The following is a 25280-nucleotide window of genomic DNA, read 5'->3' on the forward strand; positions in this document are numbered from 1 at the left end:
CAACATATATAATTGAAGATGATATAGAAGACGCAGAAAACACCAAATGTTTGCTGAACACAACCACATGAATGAAGATAATTAAAAATGATCTTAAAAAAAAGAAACATTGTTTTTCCAAAGCAGTCTCACTTCTTTCAGGATTGTTTAGCCCTGTTACTGGTGTGGCTCTAGGGATGGCAATGGCGCTCTCTCTCTGTTGGTCCCCTGACTTTTCCTCTAGCGCCACATTGAGGTTGACAATTTTGTAGTGAAATACAGTTTGTTGGATAGTTATATAGTTTGTGACAGGGGATGAATAATAACTTTGGTGATTTTTTAACATTTCATTTAGGCCCATCATCAGGTCAATAATTTGGTGTATAACCAAATATAGTTATACTTAAACTAATGACATTTCCATCAGCCTCAGCTGATAACAGAGTGTAGCTTCCAATCCTGCGGGTGGCCATACCTATTGAAGTGTCCCTGAGTGACACGCTGTATGGTATGTAAACTCAGCAGGCTGAATTAATACCAAATAATAACTGCCTAATCCTTCGGCCCAAACAGATGATACGGAGGATCACATAAGGATGACTTTGGGATGATGTTTAACATTATTTGTACATCTTCTCTGACCTTTGAGCAGAATTCTGAGCCCGAGCAAGAAGGTGCAGCAGGACCTCCTCCTGCGACAAAGTCTCAACACCATCCCTCCACTGAAGCTCATTGCTGGAGCTCAACACACACAACACCGTGAGGACCTGTGAGGAGGAAGGAGAGTCAGAGACACAGATAGAGAGACTGTCAAAGGACTAAGAAATAACCTATCACAATTTTTCACCTCAATTTCTCTCTCTCTTTCACACACGCACGCACACACGCACACACGCACACACACACACACACACACACACACACACACACACACACACACACACACACACACATACACACAGGTTAGGGAAGTTGCTCAGGGCCATCCATCAACACAGCTTTGGTGTCCTCTATGCAGTGTGGCTGGCAAGTTGCCCCGAGTGTATTTTTACCACACCGGTCAGATCCTCCCTACGCACACCCTAACCATGGGTACACAGCTGCCTCGCTCTCTCTCTCTTTCCCACACAAATACATGCATGTAAATGGATGCACAAGAACACAAAGATGTGCAGAAGAGCAAGAATATTCAAGCTTTCCGCTACATCTCCCATCTCCCTCTTTCATTCAGGTCTTGTGTCTTTTGTCTACTTTTAGCATCCATTCAGCTTGACCTCCTAACTTGATTTTCTGCTTTCTTCACCCATCACTGCTTCCCCCCTCCTCTCCACCCCCCCCCATGCTGTTTTCTTTGCCCGGTCACTCCTCCAGAGAGGGAGGCAGCTGACCGAGTCCGAGGAGGAAAAGACTAGTTTTCCACCGCTTGAGACCCCCGTTAAAAACACACATCCAGCCGAGAACACATGTTGACATTCCTCCTGCATATCTCAATGATTATTATTTCTTTCAAGGATCCAACCTGTTATTAGAGCTTTAAAATAAAGCTTGCTTTATAGGATCTGCGTGGGTGGAGAGCAGGGTGAGCGTGTGCATGAAATGTGTGTAAACATCTGTGTGTATGTGAGCAGTAAAAAGACAAGGTAGCCAGGTAGACCTCCTAGCTGCTAGTCTGTTGGATGGCTAAAATGAATCATCATTAGGTTTAAGAAACAAGTACCATACAATAGAACATTGGGTTTAAAATAACAGTAGGTTTAAAGCAAAATTATGTAATATTTTATCTTAAAACAGCTTCAAAATCATTTTGATGGTACAATGACTTGTATTTGGGTGAAGAGCAAGAGGCTCCCGGATGCTGGCGAGAGCTTCGTGAAATAAAAGTCTGCAAGACAGACACCGAGCTGGCCATCTTTCTGTGTACACAGTTGGAATACTAAGTAATATTGCTATGTCTCTCTCTATGTCTTTTTTAATCAAATGCATATGCAAATACAGGATAGCTAACTAGACATTCAGCTGTTCTCATCCATCTGTTTGAATAAATTTTAAATCAGCATTAATCAATTTTTAAAAATAAACAATGGATCATAACTCCATGCTTAATGTAAAAAGTGTCACTCATAGTAACAAACCCACAGAAAATAATCAACCACTCTGCATTTTCCCACAGCTCTATGAAGCATCTTTTAGCTCTTTGGGCCGGCAAACTCCGCTCTAAACAATCTTATTTCAAGCCGGAGCAGGCAGCTATTTTAAGCAAACACACACACGAGAAAAGATGAACGAGCTATACATCCAGCACCAAATGAGGGGCAGACAAAGGTAGTGCTAGCGACTAAATGACGAACAAAAGGAGAGTGAATGTTGGACCTATGAGGTGACCAGAAACACAGATGTGTGTCTGCTGGATGTACGGGCTTTTATTTTCAAAAACCTTCGCTGTAATAACTTTATAATGTGATATTTTGTCAATGTTGGCTTCAAGTCAGTTGGTTCTAATGCACCAACAAGCAGTGTCACAGCAGCCCATTACACTTGTCAGGGAGTTTGTGGTGGACAGTTTATGTTTCAAACAATATTTCAACAGTCCATTGGCTCTTCTCAACTCCAATCAGAGTTGGACAAGTAAGGCCAAGCCAGTATCATTATTCATCTGGCCACTACATTTCTCACTCTCTATTGTATGACTGAAAAATGTACACAGTTTAAATCCCAGCTAGTGCCAGACCGGCCGGTCTGCCAGGTATTCGGCTGCTAGCTCCAATGCAGCTGGTCTGACCAGCGCTACTGCTTCTGACTTTTATAACCTGTTTTAATGAGCTCCCGTCTCGCAACACACTCGACCGCGCTTATACTCAAATATACACAGTCACAGGAAAACATGCCAACTCAGGCGTAGACGCATACAGGCTTTCATAGCTGTAACATCCAAATAAACAGTGGCGCCCACCCTGCATGAACAGACACACACACAAACACAAAACCGTTAACAAATATAGACGTTAACGCTCTACCCAAGTTGCACTGCGGTGCTGTTCAGCCTTTATTCTTTCTGTCTTAAGCATTGACAACCTAAAGGTGTTGCTGCTTTTCACTGGTATTTACTGGCATATTGGGCCAAAGCAGATCCCATGCCAAACGATGAAAGAGTTTTACCTGCCAGATTAAATTTCACTGCATGCCTTTTATTTAAATGTCAAAAAGTCTTAATGAATCCAAACCCCAAATTGTCTATCGTATGTGAAAATAAAAAAAAAGTCTTTTTCACAGCAGCACAGTAATCTGAAGACATCACCTGCTCATGAAGCCATGGCTCCATAGATTAAGTAACAGTATCCCTCTTACCTCTTCTTTTGGTGTACACATTATGCTTGTGAATGGAATCATGGTAAACAACATAAAATCTGACTCACAAAATTAAATGATGACTATCTGCATTTCTTTCAGTAAAACAGACATTCAGCAGAACAGAAATAAAAAACAGACTACATGCTGATGCAGTCTGCCTCAACACACTCTTGCTGTCATTAAAGTGCATGTTCATGTGCCACCAGGTAGAAGGCGTGGGTGTCGCAGTCTGAAACATGCCAACACACAGTTCACTTAATTCACTTATGCACACTTATCCTATTATCGCTTCGGAGCAGTATTCAGAGCTCTGTGTATCCCACGATTCATCATGGTCTACTGCGCCACACCAGTCCAGTTGTTGGCGGTAAGGCACCTGTAAACTGGTTTAAGGACAAACAGCAATCAACAGATGTGGAGAAGTTTATGACTTCTTAGATTCAGTGGGAATATTATTTATGTCCAAACACATCAGTTATTCCTCATCATTAAAGCTTTTCTTTTGTAACATTAAAAGTGCAACACACGGTTAGAAGTTGTGAACTCTAAAATAATGTAATGTTAAGTGAGTGTCAATATTTTGTGTGGCCACCATTATTTTGTAGCACTGCCTTAACCCTCTTGGATATGGAGTTCCCCAGAGCTTCACAGGTTTCCACTGGAGTCCTCTTCCACTCCTACATGATGACATCACGGAGCTGGTGGATGTCAGAGACCTTTCGCTCTACCTTCCGTTTCAGGACGCCCCACAGATGCTCAATAGGGTTTAGGTCTGGAGACATGCTTGGCCAGTCCATCACCTTCACCCTCAGCTTCTTTAGCAAGACAGTGGTTGTCTTGGAGGTGTGTTTGGGGTCGTTATCATGTTGGAATACTGCCCCGCGGTCCATTCTCCGAAGGGAGGGGATCATGCTCTGCTATGTTGACATTCATGGTTCCCTCAATGAACTGTAGCTCCCCAGTGCTCATGCAGCCCCAGACCAGGACACTCCCACCACCATGCTTGACTGCAGGCAAGACACACGTGTCTTTGTACTCACCTGGCTGCCGCCACACACGCTCGAACCAAATAAGGTTATTTTGGTCACATCAGACCACAGGACAGGGTTCCAGTAATCCATGTCCTTAGTCTGCTTGTGTTCAGCAAACTGTTTGTGGGCTTTCTTGTGGATCATCTTTAGAAGAGGCTTCCTTCTGGGACGACAGCCATGCAGACCAATTTGATGCAGTGTGCGGTGTATGGTCTGAGCACTGACAGGCTGACCCCCCCCACCCCTTCAACCTGCAGCAATGCTGGCAGCACTAATACGTCTATTTCCCAAAGACAACCTCTGGATATGACGCTGAACACATGCACTCAACTTCTTTGGTCGACCGTGGCGAGGCCTGTTCTGAGTGGAACCTGTCCTGTAGAACCTTTGTATGGTCTTGGCCACCGTGCTGCAGCTCAGTTTCAGGGTCTTGGCAGTCTTCTTATAGCCTAGGCCATCTTTATGTAGAGAGTTGCCATGTTGAACTTCCAGTGACCAGTATGAGGGAGTATGAGAGCGATAAAACCAAATTTAACACACCTGCTCCCCATTCATACCTGAGACCTTGTAACACTAATGAGTCACATGACACCGGGGAGGGAAAATGCCTAACTGGGCCCAATTTGGACATTTTCACTTAGGGGTGTCCTCACTTTTGTTGCCAGCGGTTTAGACATTAATGGCTGTGTGATGTGTTATTTTTAGGGGACAGCAAATTTACACTGTTATACATAACAACTTGAGGGGTGTACTCACTTTTCTGAGATACTGTATATCTTGAATAAGGACAGTTAAGTTTTCTTCAGACCTTTCAGTTTTCTTCAGACCTCTTTTGCAGCCCAGGGCGAGCTATGGCAACTGGCCCGTTGGGCTGGCGTGTCCTTAGGCTCCACTTAACGGGGCCGCCGCGTAAAACATTAACGGCTGGCCTGTAAAGCAGCGCCTGGCTGAGAATGCACAACCAAATGCATACACAAAAAACAACAACAAAAAAGTTAAAACACAACGCACATAAAACACTCATGTCTGCAGCAGCATTGAAACACACATGCAGCCAGTCGGTCCCAACATCGCCGAGTGCTGTCAGCTCTGGAGAAGTGTTAACGACAGGAGTAACGAAGCAGGACAGAGCAGATCTGCTGGCTGCCTGTCCTCACTTTATGAACACACTGAAATAAGACCTTCAGTTCCCAAACAGGAAATAGGCTGCATTTTCCCCTCCAAAACTTGTTAGAATGGAAGCCTACCAAACCTCTCATGAGTGTGTGTAAGTGAGTGAGAGAGCAAGCGAGTCAACTCGCTGCCAGTGTGCTTGGCGAATCCCCCTGCGGCCGATTAGCCTCTCACGCAATCCTTTGCAAGATGGATTTGGACATTTAATCAATTTGCAGCAAATGTCCCCGTGGTTCAGTGAAAACTATGATGAATAGGAAAAACATATTTTTTGGAAAGGGCTCCTCATTGTGTGATGACAGGACTCACACACACACAGGCGCTAGCAAGGGATTACACACACCCACACACACACACACACACACACACACACCCACACACCCATAAAAACAGTTAGACACTAGACAGACTCAAATAAACACACACAAACAATGCATTTCCTAAAATGTTTCTGTGTGTGTGTGTGTGTGTGGTCTCACCTTGGCCAGACACTGGGGGTGTGTCTCATGAAGAGCCAGGCTAGTCAGGTTAGACAGGGTGGTCTCGTCCAGCCATTGAGGCCTCCTTTTCTGCTCCTCCTCCTCCTTCTCCTGCAGCCTCCTCAGGACCCCCTCCAGTGCCAGCTCCCTCACCTCGTAGTGTGGGCACTGCAGCAGACACTGCACTAGCCGGCTCGTGAGCTGAGGGCCCCCCCAGAGCTCAGGGATCTCTATGCTCGCACTGAGGGCCACCCGGGCCAGGCCGAGCAGGTACTGGGTGCTGCCGGGCCCCAGTATGGTAGAGGAGGAGTCGGAGGTGACGAGGTCAGAGGCCATCAGGACGGACAGAGCTTCCTGTCGGAGGTCAGTGACCTCTGAATCTGACAAACATAAGAATCTTCACGTTAGGGGGGTTATTGATAAGATATTTTGATTACAACTCATTACTGAAACTGGGCGGTGCTAGTCTCTGATGACACTAACACCAGCTTTAACACTTATTCAATATTTGAGAATTCAAGCCTTTCATCATTTAACTAGTGTCAACAAACATTCGAAACAAACTTAAAGAAGCTGCATGCAGAGAATGTTCTATAAAAATCTCCTGTCTACAACAAGAATCATTTCAAAATGCACCCTTTGGAAGCCCAGATATTTTGTTGTTGTTCTTTTGTTGATATCATACTGCATGTTCGGGGTGGTGATGGCGCATAGATAAGATACTTGCCTTTGGCATGGGAGACCTGGGTTCTATTCCCACTGTGAGACATCCACCATTGTGTCCCTGAGCAAGACACTTAACCCGTAGTTGCTCCAGAGGCGTGCGACCTCCGAGATGTATAGCAATTGTAAGTCGCTTTGGATAAAAGAGTCAGCTAAATGTAATTGTTTAAATCTTTGGTTTATGTTGATGATCTTGCCTTCAAGCAATGACAATTGTACACATCTGTCCCATGTTTAAATTGCCCCCCCCCCCCGAGTCCATTTTCTGTAAGTCACAATTGCAGTCTTACTACATCATAACATTTCCCTACCACTTCTAGCTTGGCTCATATTAGAATTGAATGCCGTCACAATAACATAAGGCTACAGCAGGACAAGGTTAAACAGAGCTAACTTGAATATTGGCCTACTTTCAGGAAAAACTCTAATAAGTCTGTCATTAATCGTAATACATTTTCTTATTCACAAGTCAAGTAAAACCATTATAATGAACCACGAAACACTGAATGAAGCATGTTCATTTATTATGCTGTCAAGGAAAATGTTTATGGTACTTTATTGAGCACTGTATGGCTTTCTTTGGTTGGCAACAGTAGAGAGATGACAGGAAGTGAGGAGAGAGAGGGATGAGGAACGATGTAATAAAGTTTCCTGGTCGAACGCGAACCAGGGCTATTCATGGTTGGCGCCATAAACCCCTAGGCCACCAAGGCTCCCAGACATTTTATTCATTTTCAGCTTTCAATCATGCCAGTTATTATCACTATCCAGCAAAACAGCATATGACAGGGAACAGGAATTAAAAGAGAACCACAATCTAATATCATTGTTATGATAAGCTGACACATTGGTGGTATCATCCGCAAATCACAACAGAGTTGCGGGTAACACCACCAATGTGCCAGCTTATCATAACATCATCGGCCGGATTTCAAACAACGTTGAGACTTCATGTTAGGAGGAAATTGATAATCTTGTAGAGTGGTGCTCAGAGAACAACCTACTGCTCAATGTCAGCAAAACCAAGGAGCTGACTGTTGATTTTAGGAAGAAGGAAATAAAGGCACACACCCCTGTCTGAATCAGTGGAGCTGAGGTGGAGCAGGTTCAGAGGAGCAATAGAAAGCATCCTGACTGGAAACATCACAAACTAGCATGGGATGTGCACGGCCCAAAACCAGAGGGCTCTGCGGCGGGGGAATAAAACTGCTCGGAAGATCATGGTACCCTTCTCCCGAGCATTAGTGATATTGGTGAGGTGAGGTGCCTGTAGAGCCCAAAGGATACTAAAGGACAGTACCCACCCAGCCACAGCCTGTTCACCCTGGTGCCTTCTGGGAAGAGATACAGAGGTTTCTGCTGCCGCACCACCAGACTGCAGAGCAGCTTTTCCCCCCAAGCTATCAGACTTTTAAACTCTAATTCATCCTCAGCACTGCTTCATTGATGATAGTTTATTTCTGTTCACCATTTTTCATAATTGATTCTTTATTAATGTATATTGTCTGCTATGCAGCAGAAGGGAGTTACAAAACTCAATTTCACTCTACAACTTGTTGTATTGTGACAATAAACCTACCTAGGTGCTGTGAGACTGTATATAATAGGCAGCAGAATTCTGTATTAACTAATAAATAATAACACTGAAGAGGACGAGGGGTCTACAGCCTAGGGTTTATTACAAGAGTGGGAGTGTCCCTCGTGCCCATAATTATCATTGGTTAAGCCACGGAGATAGGCATGTTATTCAACTGCTAGGTTTTGAAAGTCCTTTACTGATCCAGAACAGAAAACACTCTTCACTGTTTTCCAACTCTCCACTGTGTCTGCAGCGTCAGGAGCTACCTCTCATGCACCAGATGCCAAATATTGCTTGAGTAGTACAGCTTTATCCACAGTGGTTCTGTCACATTTGAATGACGTTATTATACAATATTTACTGTATTTAATGGAGAACTATGTTTGAATGCCAAAAAGCCAACATATAGATGAATGGTACGACTTCCATGTCTGAAAATGACTTCAACTACACAGCTTTTCTATTTTCTATTAATCCTCCCTGTTTCCATTGAGGATTAATTACGTTTTAGCTCATCTTGACAATATAATTTATTGAAATATTCCCAGTAGGCCTAGCTTATCTGTAGCAGTATCCGGCCCAATCTCTCTACAAGCTAAGCAAACAAACACACAGTCCATTGTGAAACGAACAGATGCAGACAACAGGCCAGACTGAGGTAGCCAGTGTCCTCTGTTCCTTTCTATTTTGACTTTTATAGGAAAGGCTGCGTCAGTGTCTGTTTGGAAATGCCCAATGCTGTGCCAACCCAGCCACCTGCGTACATCCACCCTTGGGGAGTGATGGACACACAAATAAAGACGGACACACACACACACACCCTCTGAAATATAAGTATAATCCAAAGGCAGTGCAACTATAGAGTAACCCAATGCCATTCTAAAGCTGTGCTCCTCCCACACACACACACACACACACACACACACAAACACACACACACACACACACACACACACACACACACACACACAAACACACACACAGAGCTTATGAAACCCAGTCCAATTCAATCTGGCCCTACAGCGCCACTCAAAGAGTTGCCCAACAAAAGAGCGGGAAATGCCGCATTCCTCCAGAGATGGGCTGGTTTACCGTGGAGACGGGCCAGGTTACTATGGAATTTGATCCTCAAAGGGGGGGAAGGGGGGAGTTTGGGGTCCCCTAATGGTTCTAATGGGCGGTAGGGGCACAGTAATGACACCGATGATGAAGGGAGGAGAGAGACGAGGATGACTGAAGGAGAATATGAGCGTGTCAAAGAGAAAACGGCTGTCTGTCATGGTGAAGTAGTGAGAAACACAGAGTGTGTGTATGTGTGGTGTGTGTCAAAAGAGTTGTAGTAGCATGCCACAGTAGCGTGTCACACACTAATACATTCAACTCCCCTCATTCATACCTGACTCAAAGATATGCGCTAAACTCTGGACAAACACTGAAGGAGAAAGAAAGAATGAAAGAAAGAAGGAAAAGGCAGAACACTAGAAAAAAAAGAGAAGTAAAAGTGGGGAAAAAAAAAAAAAAAGAGTGTAAGAAAGAGGAAAAACATCATTAGTCAGGATGCAAAGCTGTTTTTTATGATGGTCTTTATTAAAATGGAGTGTGTAGAGGACGGGGGAGTAGTCTGGCTTTCCCTCAGCAAATAAAAGGCGTTTCAGTGTGATTGTTCTCCCACAGCTGTGTTTATTGAAATCAGTGTCACACTTTTGTCTCTTTATGCTGCTCATGTGCAAACCTGCAGCGGGACCGTGTCCACACTCCATTAAGTTGTAATTACTATTTGATATTTCGGCCTACTCTGGGATGAGGTCTGGCTCAGCGGGATTCATTGCGAGCAAAGCACTGGGATCATTCAGACTGGCGTGTTAATAAATGTTGGTGTAGGTGCAGGTCTCAGTGGAGAGTTTACGTGTACTGTTCTAAAGGGGATTCATAGGCTGCTTAAAAACACAGCCAAAAACAAGTCTGAGTGTGAAGAGGGAAAACATGTACACAGTGTGCACAAAAATCTTAAGCCACGCTAATGCGGCTCTTTGGATGGCAATGTCTGTCAGTCAGTCGGTTCACCACTGAACCAGACCTAAATCTAAAATACTGGATAGATTGCCATGAAATCTGGTACAGAAACTCATGATCCCCAAAGGATGAATTTCAAAGACTTCAGTTATCCCAGACTTTTCCCCTAACGCCATCATCAGCTTTAAACGTTTTGGTCCAGACTAAATCTAGCACCAGCATTAGAACAAATTTTTCATTTGTCCATTAATTTAGTGTAAGGCTGCAACAAACATTTTTTTCGGTCATAATCAAGTAATCTGCCTATTATTTTCTCAATGAATCCACTAATCATCAAATCAGTGAATAATGCAAATCACTTTCCCAAAACCCAGATAACATCTTCAATACGCTGGTTTTGTCTTACCAACAGTCCAGAGCTCAAAAATATTCAAGTATTTCAAATCAGACAGAAGAATCTTTCATTGGTTAAATCAGTAATTCACTGACAAATCATTTGAACTCTGCTTTAGTTTATGACCAAATGCCTGATGTACTAATGTCATTCACCTCAGCTGTACTTTGTTTAGTGCTAATTAACAAATGTTGGCATGCTAACACGCTAAACTGGCATGGCAAACATTACACATCAGCATGTTAGCACTGTCTTTGTAAGAATTTTCCTCAGACCACCACTGTGCCCAAGAACAGCCTCACAGAGCTGTAGACTCCTAGCCTTGCTTTAACAATAAATAAGAGTCTGGAAGTTATTATTCTGTATGTTGGCACAAAATATGCCATGCTGGTCAAACTTCAATGGATGTCCAGACCATTTAATCCAATTACTATAACTAAACCGATTTATGATTAAGCAGCAAATAATTTGATCAAAGCTCTGATAGGGTTTGCAGTAACCTGAATTCCCCTGTAATCAAAGTTTACATAATGTTTGATAGTCACACATTCATGTCTAGAGGGATGTGTGGAAACATCTTTAGTTCAACAAAGTGAGAAAACAGGGAAAGTGAGACCTGGTGCCTGAGTAGATGCCACAAAATTAAAATACTGTAGCAGAACAGAACTTTAGAAGTCTGTGGGTCATATGTTTAGGGGAGATTTGAGCTAAGGGTTTGTGTGTCAGCAGGAGAAAGGAACCCAAGTGTATGTGTGCGATAGCCTGTTTTACAGCATAGGTCACATATTTAAACTAAATGTAACCACGACATCTGGTTAAAATAAACCTGGCCAAGCCTTACAGTTGGTGGTTTAGTTTAAGATGGGTACTGAACCACGTTTGGACAGAGGACAGAGGGTCAGCATGCTGGTCCAGAGAACACTTTGTAATCCAAACTGAATTGTGACTCAACAGCCAAGTCCCCTCCAAAAACACCAACACTTTAACACCACGCTTTTAAAGAAGTGTCACTGGGACATACACAGAGTGAAAGACCACGTGTGACGTCTGAACATGAACATGCTGGAGCATAGATGATGAAGGCATGTGTAAGTGTGCTTGTGTGTTGTATTGAGTAAATTAATTGTTTGGTTTGTCCTGATGTACCACAGAAACTAAGAGAAAGTGTGCTGCATGTGTTCTTGGGTGTAGGTGTGTGTGTCAGCAAGCTCACTGGTTCGCCACGAGCACTGTCCGTAGTCACTAAAAGCTGGCAGTAGAGACGCTTTGCTGTGTCAAGCTAGAACTTTGACTAGACACTTGCACGTGCTCTCACACGCAAGCACACACAGCTGGATTTCCCATCAGTTTCCACCATCATTACCCAAACTGTGAAAAACAAACCCCAGACGCTACGTGTTAGTGTGTCTGACAGTGAGAGAGCTGACCTCCTTCTCATGCTGACGGTGCTTTACAATTTGTGTATATCTATCTATCTTAATCAGCATTATTGGTTATTTATTTTTTCTTATAGACAATATGCCAGTATTTGAATGCCTTAAGTTTTAAAGTAAGAATTATGGCCCATGAGCAGCCACTGAATGTTTACATTTTTCAAAATAAGAAACGTACAATCCTGATACAAGTTGACTAAGTAAGCTAAAAGACAATGGAAGCATATTCATCTGTCTATTTTAGTTAAGGAAATTATTACAAATATGCTGTGTTTTAAAAGAAGCAAGTAGTCACAGTGAGAAAAAAAAATCATGTATAGAAATCAAAAATGTTGCATCAAGATGCACTGATAAATGTTTCTGATCACAACGTAGCCCTCTGAATCAGAATCGAAAGGAGCCTAGAGATTCACATTCCTATTTACTGGCCAAATTACTGTTAAATAAAACTGCAGATTGTCTGCCAGAAATTATGAAAAAGGCAGTGCATCTAAAGGAGGGAAAATGTTTTAGCAGGTAACTCCAGACTAAAGCTCTGCTCTCTATTGTGCCAAAATATTAATCCTTTATCAACATAAATACTACATTTTATAAATACTTTCATCGGCTATGTTTTAAAGTCTTATATTTTATTCAAGATCTTCTCCAGTTCCCAGCATTTTTGGCTTGTGAAACTTTATCGCCAAGCAATGCCTTCTTGTGACCCATTGTCACAGTTTGTATGTGTCTAAGAGCCGTGAGCAGGTCAACTAAAGAGTGATGTTCCTTTCTTAGTTTCATTTAAATAGTATCAGGGTTCTGATAATGTAAAACAGTTCAGCATTTATTGACAAAAGTAAGACAATAAACAAACAAAGATTCTTTTCTTCTTGACCCCACAGATCCATCTTGCGACCACTTTGGGGGGTCCTAATCCTCACTTTGAGAACAATGGTAAAAGGCGTAATGTGTGGACTGTAGTATTTCATAGAAGGAGGAGAAATACAAAGCTCTCTTGGCATTAAATTGTAGTGGTTGGTGTATACTTCCCAATGAAAAAGCTTAAAGTTAAATGAGTGCAAGTATCCAAATATGGAAGTACATGGCTTACTGAGATGTCAAAGATGAATAACATCTCATGTGCTAAAGTTACTAAAAGTTTAATTATGGTAACTCTTTTTTGTGTACTAAGACAGATTGAACTTAAAGGATATTTTCAAGTCTAACTTAATACAAGTAAAAAAAATAATAATAAAAAAACTGCAATAAACCTATGATCCATGGGTGTACCAGACTCACTAGACAGCTGAAGCCTCATATTAGCTTAAAGGTGCCCTGTGGAGTTTTGTAAACAAACAAATCTATATTTATATTCAGTGTTTCTCGCCAAAACACACTGTTTGTAAGCCTACATTCTTCTTCTTCCTCACCTTTGCTGGGCCATTGCTGCGCTTCTTTATTGCAGTGTGTATTGTGTCCATAAAAAAATTGAAATGTTGCCTTGTGCACATGCATGGCATCAGTGTGCATGGGGCATACAAACAAAACGGGAGCCCACTCATAAAAACATCACTCCATAGTGCTACTAGTAGCCAAAACATTCACATGGTACTTTAAAGTTAAACCACGGAATGCATTTTTATACAGAACAAGGATTATGGCTTTGTCCCCTGTTTCTTACAGTGTAGTGAAGCTCCAAATGGATCTCATCGTGGCAATTATGGAGAGGTGGAATGATTACAGCAACCAGAATCTCTCAAGTAACATATGGCATCTGTGTAACCATAACTATCCTTTAAAAGAGTACTCCACTGATTTAGCATTGCACTAACCACCGACAGTTCAGCCAGATATTCGGCTGTGTTTTTCAAGTTCTGGCTAATGGAGCGTCGAGCTGCTAGCCTCAACCAGAGATGAGGAGCGGGATCTGGTTCTAACTTGTCGTCTTCAGCTCCATCAAACAATTTATTCTTTCACACATAACGTAAACAATGTGTAAAATCAATGCAGTTCTCCTTTTAAATCTGTAAAAAGGGAGAAGCATGCTATAATGGCAACAATAAAAAGTACTACTGTAACAAGAGTAAAATATAGAGCTAATTTACAACATTGAATTTATTCTTCAGCACAGACACACTTGTTCCAATACAGATTTACCAAACCCTAACCCTGTTTTCCCCCATCAGCATCTGATACTGCACTAATGGAAACACATGAAATTCCAGAAAATTCACTAATGCTTTAAACATGTTTGTGTCAGCCTCCTTTTTCCAACTTTCCTCTACCTTCCTCACGCCGTACTTTTCAGTTCGTTTTACTGGCATGGCTGGAAAGCAGAGAAACAGAAGACTGGCGCAGGGGAGGTGAAGCTATGGACAGTGGGGGCTTTTTTATGAGTCCGCATGGATCAAAGGGCTGGGGGCAGAGAAAAGTGTGTGAACACACACACACACACACACACACACACACACACACACACACACACACACGACCTGTGTTCAGAGCGTCAGAGCCGAGAGGAATTGGCTGGTAAATGCAAAGTTCCTACTTAATGCAGGGTGCCAGCTAAAAGGGAAAAAAAGAGAAGTAATATTGAAGAAGCCAATTGTTCCCCTGCTTTACCTCCGGTGCCAGGCGCTCTTAAGAGCCTGTTTCATATGAACATGCCCAACCTGTGGCTTTTCAACCCTACATCTGATTTGTCTGAAAAGTGCAATTACACAAGAGGAAAAGGGTGAGGGAGTGGAAATGAGGGGGTAGAAGGAAGGAGAAATAAGACAGACCAACAGAGGGGTCAACCACCACCACAGAGAGGGTGAGAAATGAAACTAAAGGCAGCCTTATGATAATAATAGAGAGGCATTAAAAGTGTGTAAGCTTGAGGTAGCTTATTTAGTTATGTAAGGAGCAGTGCCAAGGCGGGCCAGGTCGGGTTCTCAATCTACAGGCTTGTTTTGAGACATCCTTGGTATTTCCACTGTCAGGACGAACATGTGTTCAGCACATGGCCGACCGAAAACATAAGTGCCTCTCCTGCCTCTCTCTCTTTTTTCCCTCCTCTCCGTACAGCACTCCGCCATAAAGTGGGTCATAGGCACAATCCCACCATCTGTCAAAGATCGCTCGCCTTCGGTTTCACATTCCTCCACTGCGGAGACCCCCACCAGTCTGCGCACATGTGCACACAACCACACCACGTCCGCAGAGAGAGACACACACACACACACACACACACACACTGAAACACTCACACACCAGGGGACTTCTCTGAAGTGGCTGAGACATGAAGCTGACTTCTGTCAACGATCAGTCTAAATGGAGAGCGCAGAGGACAGCCTCGCCAGCAAACGCTGCGGGGTTGTCTGTTCAGATGTAGAAGTATTCAAAGTCAAATTCACAGCAAATGGAGGGAACACAGTTGCTGCTTACTGAGCTGATAAACTCCCCAGCAACTGGCTGACATCAGCAAAAGATCCATCTTAATCACGATCAAGACTAAAAACTATACGACAAACATTTTTAAAACCACGGTCAAGACCAACAACATTCAAATATTTCCACTCAATATCAGACTTTAATATAGTAAAATGTCTAAATATAATGGATTAAATACCGATTTTATTTTGTATTTATATTTGTATTATTGTCTTGAGGATTTACCATTGTTTGGTCAATTATTATCTCAAAACGTATCAATTCCTACCTAATGACTGTTTCTATTTGATAGTAGTAGTTTCTTTAGACCTTTTGGTATGTTCTTTGCTCGTGAAAATGTATTTTACAAATTAATTATAACTATCAAGCTGTTCAAAAGTCTACCTCCTCCACAAAGACATAGTTTTCTTAGTATTTCAAAGTCAACAGATTTGAAGAGGATCTGTGTAGCTGTGTAACGTTACTAAAACCAAAGCAAAACAAACAAAACTGTCTTTGTGGCCTGTTTCTGTGAGATGGCAGAAACTCAGCACTGTTTCCAAACATAAAACAGACCAGAAATATTACAACTCAAACTTTTCCTGTCTTGTCCGTTTGCCCGTTGGTTTAGTTGGGCTCATGCTGTGAAACTGCTGACATTGAAAACACGGCCTTAAGTCATATGTCTAGGTCATATACAGTATATTTATGGTAACCATGACTATGTGAGTGTGGGAATTCTCCCAGATGCACCAGAAAGTGAAAATGAGTTCAACTTGTGTCTGATCCGTGTATTGTGGCAGTTTCATATTAAAGTGACCCCACAGCAACTACTCACCATCCAGAAGACTGATCTTTGGCCCACACAGGCACACCAACACATCCAGAAAGGCTCCTCTAGTCACCACACAGCTATTTTGTCTGAAGAGAATGAAAAAAGGAAAAAGGGTGTTAGATATTTCATTCAATAAATGAACCTTGGTTAGTTTTGCCTTTGATCTGGCACAGAAAATCCAAGAAGATAATGACCTCAGGAAGATGTTTTTAAGACTCAATGCTGGATTTGAACTTTCTGGGCAATACACAAAGTTCTAACTTAACAACATTTTATAATAAAGGCTCCCTTTAAATGTTCCTAAACCACTTAGCGAGTTAAAGAGATAACACAGCAGCCTCCAGTCTCCGATTCATTTAGATCATAGACGAAGACTTTCTTCAGAAACAGGCTCATGTCTCACCGCAAACTACTGATCTGGGTCATTGGACATTTGTAACTCAATGGAACTCTTGGTTGTGAGGATCTTGACTTGGTGCAATTAAGTGTTATCTCTAGGGTTGACATCATTTCCCCATCCTGATCAGGCCGCCTGTTGTGGTTTTCAAACAACCTTTGTGAAGGTTTTTATGTTCAGTTTTTTTTTAAACTGTTTTAGATAGTTGCTGAATTGACTGCAAGATCCTTTTGGAGGATGTAGTTTGTGCTGCTTTTCAACTGTGCTGAGCTGATATTGACAGGTGTTTCTATTTTTTTTTTATATATATAAATGGGTTGGACATATTATTAGAAAGACCTGTCAATATGTTCAATCAACAGTGAAGCCTTCCTGGTTAATAAAAGATTAGAGAAATATAAAATAAAAATTGTTGTTGATCAACTAACCCATTAATTGTTTAATGGTTTCAGCATTCTTCTTCTTAGTTATTGGAAGTGGCCATAATTCATTAATATATAAGAGTTATTTAAATTTAGACTATCCAAACAAAAAGTTATTGTTATTACTGGGTCACCAGCTCACAGGAAAGGATGCAAAATAGGGCAGTGATGTGTGTTTTCATTTGTGGTGAATCATAGAGCCAAGAATGTGGGGCCATCACATGCAACGCCACCAGCTGTACCATCATAGATTCGAATAATTCACTTTCAGTTTTTCTCACACACATAAAGCCTTGTTGCACTATCTTCGTGGGGACCCGTCATTGACATCATGTATTCCCTAGCCTATTACCCTAACCTTAACCTAAATCTAACCTGAACCCTAAAACCAAGTACTGACCCCGAAAAAGCCCTTTAACCTCTAACATACACACAAGTATAATAGACCCCATGAATATAGTAAAACAAGCTCACTCACACACACACACACACACACACAAACAAGCAAAGGCCTGGAAGGAAGATCGAGTTGTAATTATTTCTTCCCTGTTCATAAATACACAATCATTGATTTACTATCACAATAGTTATGGAGGTAGAATTATTGGTGTTATATTTTTTGTGAATGTGGACATAAATGTATTATATCTGCCTATGGCTTGTGTGACAGCTGAGCGGCATGTGTGGGCAGTGCGAAGAGTGTGTGTGTTCAGTTTATGTGTGCAGTCAATCAAGGGTATGAGCACAGCGCAGTGAAAGCCCATAAGCGTGTGTGCGAAAAACAAGGGAGACAGTGTGTGAGCTTGACGTCATGTTTTCATCACTCGGATATTAATAAGACACACGCCTCCTCTGCACACAAGCACACACACACACACACACACACAATACAAATGATGGAGCACGGGAAGAGAGGGAGAGAGCGAGTGTGTGTGTGTGTGTTGCTTAAGTGAGAACAGATTTGGACAGGGATGAGTCCTCTGAAGTGGGTTCAGTGTGTATGTATGTGAGGTAACATTATAAAATAGGCTGTAATAAGTTGAGTCAATAGATCACAATCCAGACAATACACTGTAGATGTTCTAAAAGGCTGGTACTGGGCCTGATTTGCCACCACAAAGCCAACGTCAACTGCTGTGACCTACACGAGTGTCTGCAGTCATCGTTACAGCGTTGACACCCTCTTGGAGCCAGAAGAACTCCAAAATGACACAACACACAGATGAAGTGAGGCCAAAACCCAACACTGACTCAGACCAGGCGAACAATGCATTCCATCCTTTTTGGAAGGTGGCCGCTTCAAATTAGTGGTGTTCTGGAAGAGAGAGGAGGATTTCTTTTTCCAAAAACAGAGAACCTCTGACCTGTTGTCCTTAGATCTGGGCGCCGGGCTCTGCGGTGCCGCACGATCAAACGCACAGACGGAGGCCGCGCTTTGGTGAGCAAGAATTCCTCTCGTCATCTTAATAAAGGCTCATCAGTGTAACCATGCGGCGCTAGCAGGGCTAGTGTTGCTAACCCAGCGACCCTGTGTTATCTGCTGCAGGCTGCAGCACAGGGGAGACCGGAGACCCAGGCCTGACCTCAGCCAGGCAGGAGGGGGTCGACAGGGTAATCTGTGCCCCATCTTGAGGCCTCGATCTTGGACCAGTGGTGGGGTTGGGTGGGGGGCTGAGGATGGGACAGCAGGCGGTCTCTTTGAAATTGAAGCCTGGGCAGGACATGAAGCGGACACGGCCAGGGAGGGGATGAACGGTGAGACAAGGAGCTATTCTTCTGGTGAGCCAGTGGGAAGAGCGAGAGGGATGCTTATCTGTGTGTGCATGCGTGCGTGCGTCTGTGTGTGTGTGTCTAGGATTACCGAGAGGCGAGCCAGATGCGCTGACGGAGGGCTTCGCAGATGCCATTTCCTGCTGGCAGGGGTCTGTGTGAGTCAGTCTGGTAGGAGCGCAGCAGAAACAGCACCTGCATACACAGAAACACATACTCTTGAATTGATTACCTCACATATGTAACCTAGCATCTATTAAATTGACACATTTATACATGAGCCGCGGGTCAGCCCAACTGACGGAAATGTTGCTTTGTGGGGTCATCCACTAAAAGAAGAAGTGTCCTGGATTCAGAAACTGAAACCAAACAGGCTTAAACCCTAGGCATGTTAACACACCTACAGTATGTGTATTGGGTGGGGGAGTCATGAAACACACTGGCCTGTTATTTTTGATTTGACAAGGATTCAAGGATATAATTGATAATGAAAGACTCACTGTCAAATGATTCAGACAAACATTTACTTTGCAACTGCATTTTAAAGTAACATTATATTATTTATCCTGAAATAAAGGCTATTTTTGTGGGATATAATATTAAGAGTCTTAATCATGAAGCAAAATGAGCAGTGGTGCTACATCACACAGCAAAGGCCATGTTTTTAAGGAGCGAGTGAGTAACTGGTCATCTAGCGTCTACATTGAGCTGTGTCTGATTCAGCTCGGCAGCTGATTAATTGGTCGATTGCATTCTACGTTTTCTTCAATGTAATTAATTAGAGCAGCATGTCATAATGTTTGGGGGGAATAAAAGAATGCTTTGGAGTCTTTACAAGTTGGAAAAAGTCAAGACAAACAACCCACTCAGTCACAATCTGGTTCTGATGTGAGAGGACTGCACGGCAGGTCCCATGCCTGGCTGAAGTTCCATGTAACCAGTTGGACACAGTTGCATCACCTTGAAGTTAGTTTAAAGTTTGTACTGACAAATTATACTTTGTAGATGTAACATCAATGGCTGTGATCAAACACACACCAATTTCCTGGGGGGGCACTGATTTGTAATTGTTATTTATGTGGACTTTATACGTTTGGTTTATTCATCAAAATCGGATTGTGTAGTGACTAATCTAGAGAGACAGAAGAGTTGAGTAAATATTTTAGTCAAAAGGGATTTGTAGTAGTGTTGACTGATAAACTGTATCGCCTCCAACATGATGAATAAGAAAACCAGTTTTATATAGGGATGGGCACTGCAGTGCCATATTAAACGGGTCCGGTGGCTAAAGACCGTAATATTTTTTATCTGGCTGCAGCCTCTGCCTGCTCTACTGTAAGTAAGTACATGCAATAAAATCATTACGAGTAAAAAGCCAATACTTACACCTGTTCAACACACATAAACATGTAGAAAGGGATATTTTAATCAGCTGCTGTTCAAGCACAGCGTGCTAGCTATTAGCAAAACAAGCTAAAACGGAAGCAGTCTGTCTGTATTGTAGCTGTTTAGCTTAGTTTGCCACATGCCCTAAAATCTGGCACATTGTTGTAAACTGAGCTGCTGGCTGAGACAAACCAGCCGCTCCTCCTTCTACCAGAGGTACCTGCAGGCAGTGAAGAAGAGCAGCAGCAGGGAGGACAGTCTGAGATTCTCAGTATTTTGATGTCAGGAATATGATTTATTTTATTGACAGTTTAGATTTGTTTCCAGTGAGATATTATTGTTCATATGACTTAGATATGATGTAAACTTTCCTGTTGCTGCTCTAGAAACAACATTTAGTTGTATTTAAAGTATTAAATTCTAATCCTGTTCAACCAGCCAACTAATATGCACACTTCAAAATGTAATTATTTATCGCAAGTCATATCGTCATCGCAGTATTGAACGGTGTTAAAGCACATAGCGGATTTTCCTCATATCATAAGTTCTGGTGAAGTCTTATTGTGCGATATACTGTCATTGGCAGTTTGCAAGCTCAATTTCAGATTTCAGTCTGGGGCGAGTGTTGACAAATCCTCTCCAAAAATCCACACACGCATACACTCATGTTTGAAAACATAATGTAGAGTCAAACAGCCAGAGACATGAGCGTGTTAATACCACAAAGTAATCTCCCCAAATGCTGGGCAGTGTGAAGTATTCTTTACCACATAATTAACATGCTACCCTCTCTAGACAACCATCCCTCCTGTCACTTGACCTCCAACCCCTATGTTTGAAATACGTGACTTAAAGGATACATAAACACCTGCAGTAACTCTAATGTATGACCTGGTGAAAGAAAAAGTCTCTAAAAGTATGCCCGTTATTGAAGATCAAATAATTCTTTTCATTGTGGCTGATGTGACAGTGTGTGACTGAGCCCGTTTGTAGCAGGTGGACTGGTGGTTGGGAGTGTTCAGAGGCTAGGACACAGGCTGGCTGGCTGGCTGGCTGGCTGGGGTGTGTATTCTGGGCCTTGGTAAGTATACTCTTTAAGCCGGGCCACGGCCACAGACCAGTAGGAAGCCATTCATTACGCTGTGCAGGGAAGGAAACGTGGGGAAAAACCAGGCCGACCACGTAGCACCAAGCCTGGCCACTGAGTCCTGGCCTGTCCCCTTCTCTTCTCCTGTAGTCTCCACGCCCAGGCAACACCCACTGGCTCATACAAACAGCTTCCACACCCCTGGGTGCTTCTTCCTCTCACTGTCACTCGCTAACGGCTTTTCCACCTACACCAGTGCTTGAACATATTCCCAAACCAAGTAGTGATTTCAAAGTGATTCCACTGTCAAAAAACCGGTTCTAAAGGATCACACTTTAACTAATCTCTGCAAATATTCAAGGAGCTTCTTATTGACTCAAATCTCATGTGACTGACAAATTCAAGAATGTGTCTCTGATTTCAGTGTGAGCTTTAACCAGTTTTGGCAGATTCCCAAGTTACAGCTTACCTGTGCAGGACTTCAGTCTGCAAATTTACATGTTTGACCAACTAACAAATTGATCTTTAGATGCATCTTGTGTTTGACATGGGAGAAGTAAATGGTTCTAGCAGTGTCCCGTCACTCTTTTTGTTCACAGTTCTACCAGACTAGAAACAGGTTGATTACTACAGTGGGGCCAAAAAGTATTTAGTCAGCCACTGATTGTGCAAGTTCTCCTACTTAGAAAGATAAGAGAGGTCTGTAATTTTCATCATAGGTACACATCAACTATGAGAGACAAAATGAAAAAAAAAATCCAGGAAATCACATTGTAGGATTTTTAAAGAATTTATTTGTAAATTATGGTGGAAAATAAGTATTTGGTCAATAACAAAAGTTCAACTCAATACTTTGTAACATAACCTTTGTTGGCAATGGTCAAACGTTTCCTGTAAGTCTTCACCAGGTTTGCACAAACTGTAGCTGGTATTTTGACCCATCACTTTTTTTTGCTTGCGGAGTGTGGGGCAATTTTGTTAGACTGGCGACCAGTCTGACATGGCTGACTTCAATCAGTGAAGTCAGCCATGTTCTGGCCTCTTAAACTTGCTGGATTACAACGAAACACCACATAATGTCGAGGGCAGGGTAAGGTCACCACTTAAGCCCAAACATGACTGCAGGCTTGGGGACGAATATGAAGGCAGTAAATTTTGACTTGGTCAACAAATCACCTGACCTGGCATTAAACTCAACAACAATTGTGTTTAAGGTGACGTGGACGTTTCTGGCTTCTCAGAATTGTCTGACTTAGTTGCTTTTAGCTGTTGGTATGCTTTGTCTTCAGCGCTATTACATCCACTTATGAAATTGGTAGAGTCGTCCAGAAGGTTGGTTTTGTAGCCGCACCAATGCCAGCACTGGTTCCAGGATCAGTGGCAGAGCCTCATGTCTTCATTCTCCCTCCCTCCACTCCAAAGCTACACCTCATCCACCGGGTTGGGAAGTCCCTGCATGGGAAGCTCAACCGCCTCAATCCAGCCCGGCATGGAGAAAACCGGAATATTTATAGAACATTCTGCCTCCCTGTTCCTCCTCCCAAAGACAGTGTACAGAACTACACCCCATGTGGGAGGAGATGCTGGGATTGGATCAAGCTAAAATGAAGGGCAGACGATAGGACAGCAGCACACCTGGTGGAGGCTCACTTTTGTTGATCAAATTTCAGGATTCTTCCTTGACATGACGTGTGTAAATGTGGATTTTCTTGTGTTTTCTTTTTGTGTTTGCTCTGATTATTATAAGGCACAATTCTTCAGTCAGTCTACAACAACTGTGTATGATTTGAATTATTACTCCTCAAACCCAACTACTACACACTCAGAATATCTACAAGTGAATTTAAATTTAGATTAAAAGGTGCCTTTTGGAGTTTTCTGGTAACACGCATTGTGTGTATTTTTGTGTAACAAACATGAATGCGTTTCCTTTCTCACTTCTCATTTTCTTAAAGGTTTGAGACCTGTATAATTTTATATATTATATTTATTTGTATTTCCTAAAATACTTTTTCCCCCACAGTGTGTGCTCACAAGTTTTACAGTTTTAAGAAATACAATTTTTTCATTCATTTTCACTTCAAGGCAGCATTAGTATCCAATATCTTTGACATTGGCCATTTTCATTTGATCCATTATAAATAGAAAGGTCATTAGAGCAGCTTTAATTCCTTTATGACCACAGTAGCACAATCACCCCCCTCTAGAGCTGTGGGATGCAACTTCAAGGAGCAAAAAATAAAAAATTTGTGCAGCAGTGCTAAATATGAAAAATATCAAAACCTCTTTGTACGTCTCGTTCTCTAGTGAGACATTTAACAGCTTGTGTATGTGTGTCTTTCTCTATGCGCGTGTGTGCTGCAACAAGCCTTATTCCTCTTTTGGGCCTGGTAAAAATAGTGGTGGTGGATGTGAGGTCCCTTCAGACTCTGTTATCAGCCTGCCCGGCCGTCCCTCCCACTGCCGCAACCACAGACTGACCACACGCTGCAGTGAGCGTGCACGCGCGCACACACGCAGACAGAGACACAAACACACAGCAAGTGCAAATAATTGCACACCAATTCATGGCTCAGTCAAGTAAAACACATGCACAAAGAAACATATAAATCGGCATTCACATAAAACCAGATAGAGGTTAGGCAAAGTGTGGACGCGCCCAATTAGGCAAAAAGAGATCCCAATAAAGACAGGCTGAATATAAAAAGAAATAAACACACTCTCTTACTCTATATAGCTGGATTCTTGCACAAACAAAGCTTACATGTGCACTCTAGACATCAAGTCATACACCCTCGCATATGCACATGGGTGTGACACCCAAGTGATTTAGTGGCGTGTGCATCTCTGTGTGCACGCAAGAACTGTGGTACTACATCTTTGTCAAAAGTTACAGCAGTGTATCTCAACTAGACCCATGGGAGCGGTTTGTTATTTCCATTATGTCCAGAGACGTGGTTACATTTTTGTACAGCCTGTGTGTGTGTGTGTGTGTGTGTGTGTGTGTGTGTGTGTGTGTGTGTGTGTGTGTATATATCTATCACATTATCTGGGCAAAATATCTTAAGAGTATGTTGATTGTTAATACCAAAATAAAATTCTGCCAAATTATTTTTTTGCAGTCCACAGTCGGATGCTGCATGAGATCTAAAAATCCACTACATTTGAGAGTGAACAGTTCTTCACTTTGGATATAATAATTCAATAAAAACACCTTCATCTCAAGGTCCCTTTGCTGGCCTTTGAGACCTTTCAACCAGAGGATAGAACTGGAACACAGAGCAAGCAAACTTCATGATGAATTCTGTGAAATGCGATTGAAAGCTCTGGAAAAAGCTAGTAAGGAGTTGAGATTATTTTGTAAACTGATGTATTAAGGTCAGGGTCTTAAACTGGGAGTCCTTGACTCCCTATGGGATATGAGGAAAAATTGCAGGTGTTAGTGAAATATTTGTCTTTATTTTTAAAAGGGGACAGTGCACATTAACAAACATAAGGACAATGCCCAAATGTAAATGAGCCAGATTTAGCCATACAGACTAATTTTCATCTGAAGTCCCTGGCAGGTTGATGTTATTAGGATGTTAGGTGACAATAGGGATTAGAAATAATATTTTCAAAGGTTAATATTATCAGTCACTACCACCAGGATAAAGGCAAATGTCCAATGTCAGACACCAGTATCAAACACCTGGGATTCCCTCTGGATCAGATACATCTCGTGGCGCATTAAAAGCAGGCTGCCTGGGTTTTCAGGCCCACACATTCTTTCACTGGTTCATCCCTGAGGGTTTTCTCAGAAAGCCCAGGCAGGCCACTGGCCAAAGACAGCCGACCT

At 42.4% G+C, this 25280-nt stretch overlaps 1 protein-coding gene across 1 annotated transcript in view; it reads right to left on the reverse strand.

Moving 5' to 3' along the window:
* thada (THADA armadillo repeat containing) overlaps positions 1–25280 on the reverse strand; it is a 91828-nt gene that overhangs the window by 14811 nt on the left and 51737 nt on the right. Inside the window, 4 exon segments of the mRNA XM_038737680.1 lie at positions 622–746; positions 6011–6390; positions 16384–16466; positions 19061–19164. Of these exon segments, the coding sequence (XP_038593608.1) occupies positions 622–746; positions 6011–6390; positions 16384–16466; positions 19061–19164 (692 nt within the window).

Source organism: Micropterus salmoides, unplaced genomic scaffold, assembly GCF_014851395.1.
Source record: "Micropterus salmoides isolate LMB-PRFRI ecotype aquatic unplaced genomic scaffold, ASM1485139v1 Ms_hic_scaffold_22, whole genome shotgun sequence".
NCBI classification, from domain to species: Eukaryota; Metazoa; Chordata; class Actinopteri; order Centrarchiformes; family Centrarchidae; genus Micropterus; species Micropterus salmoides.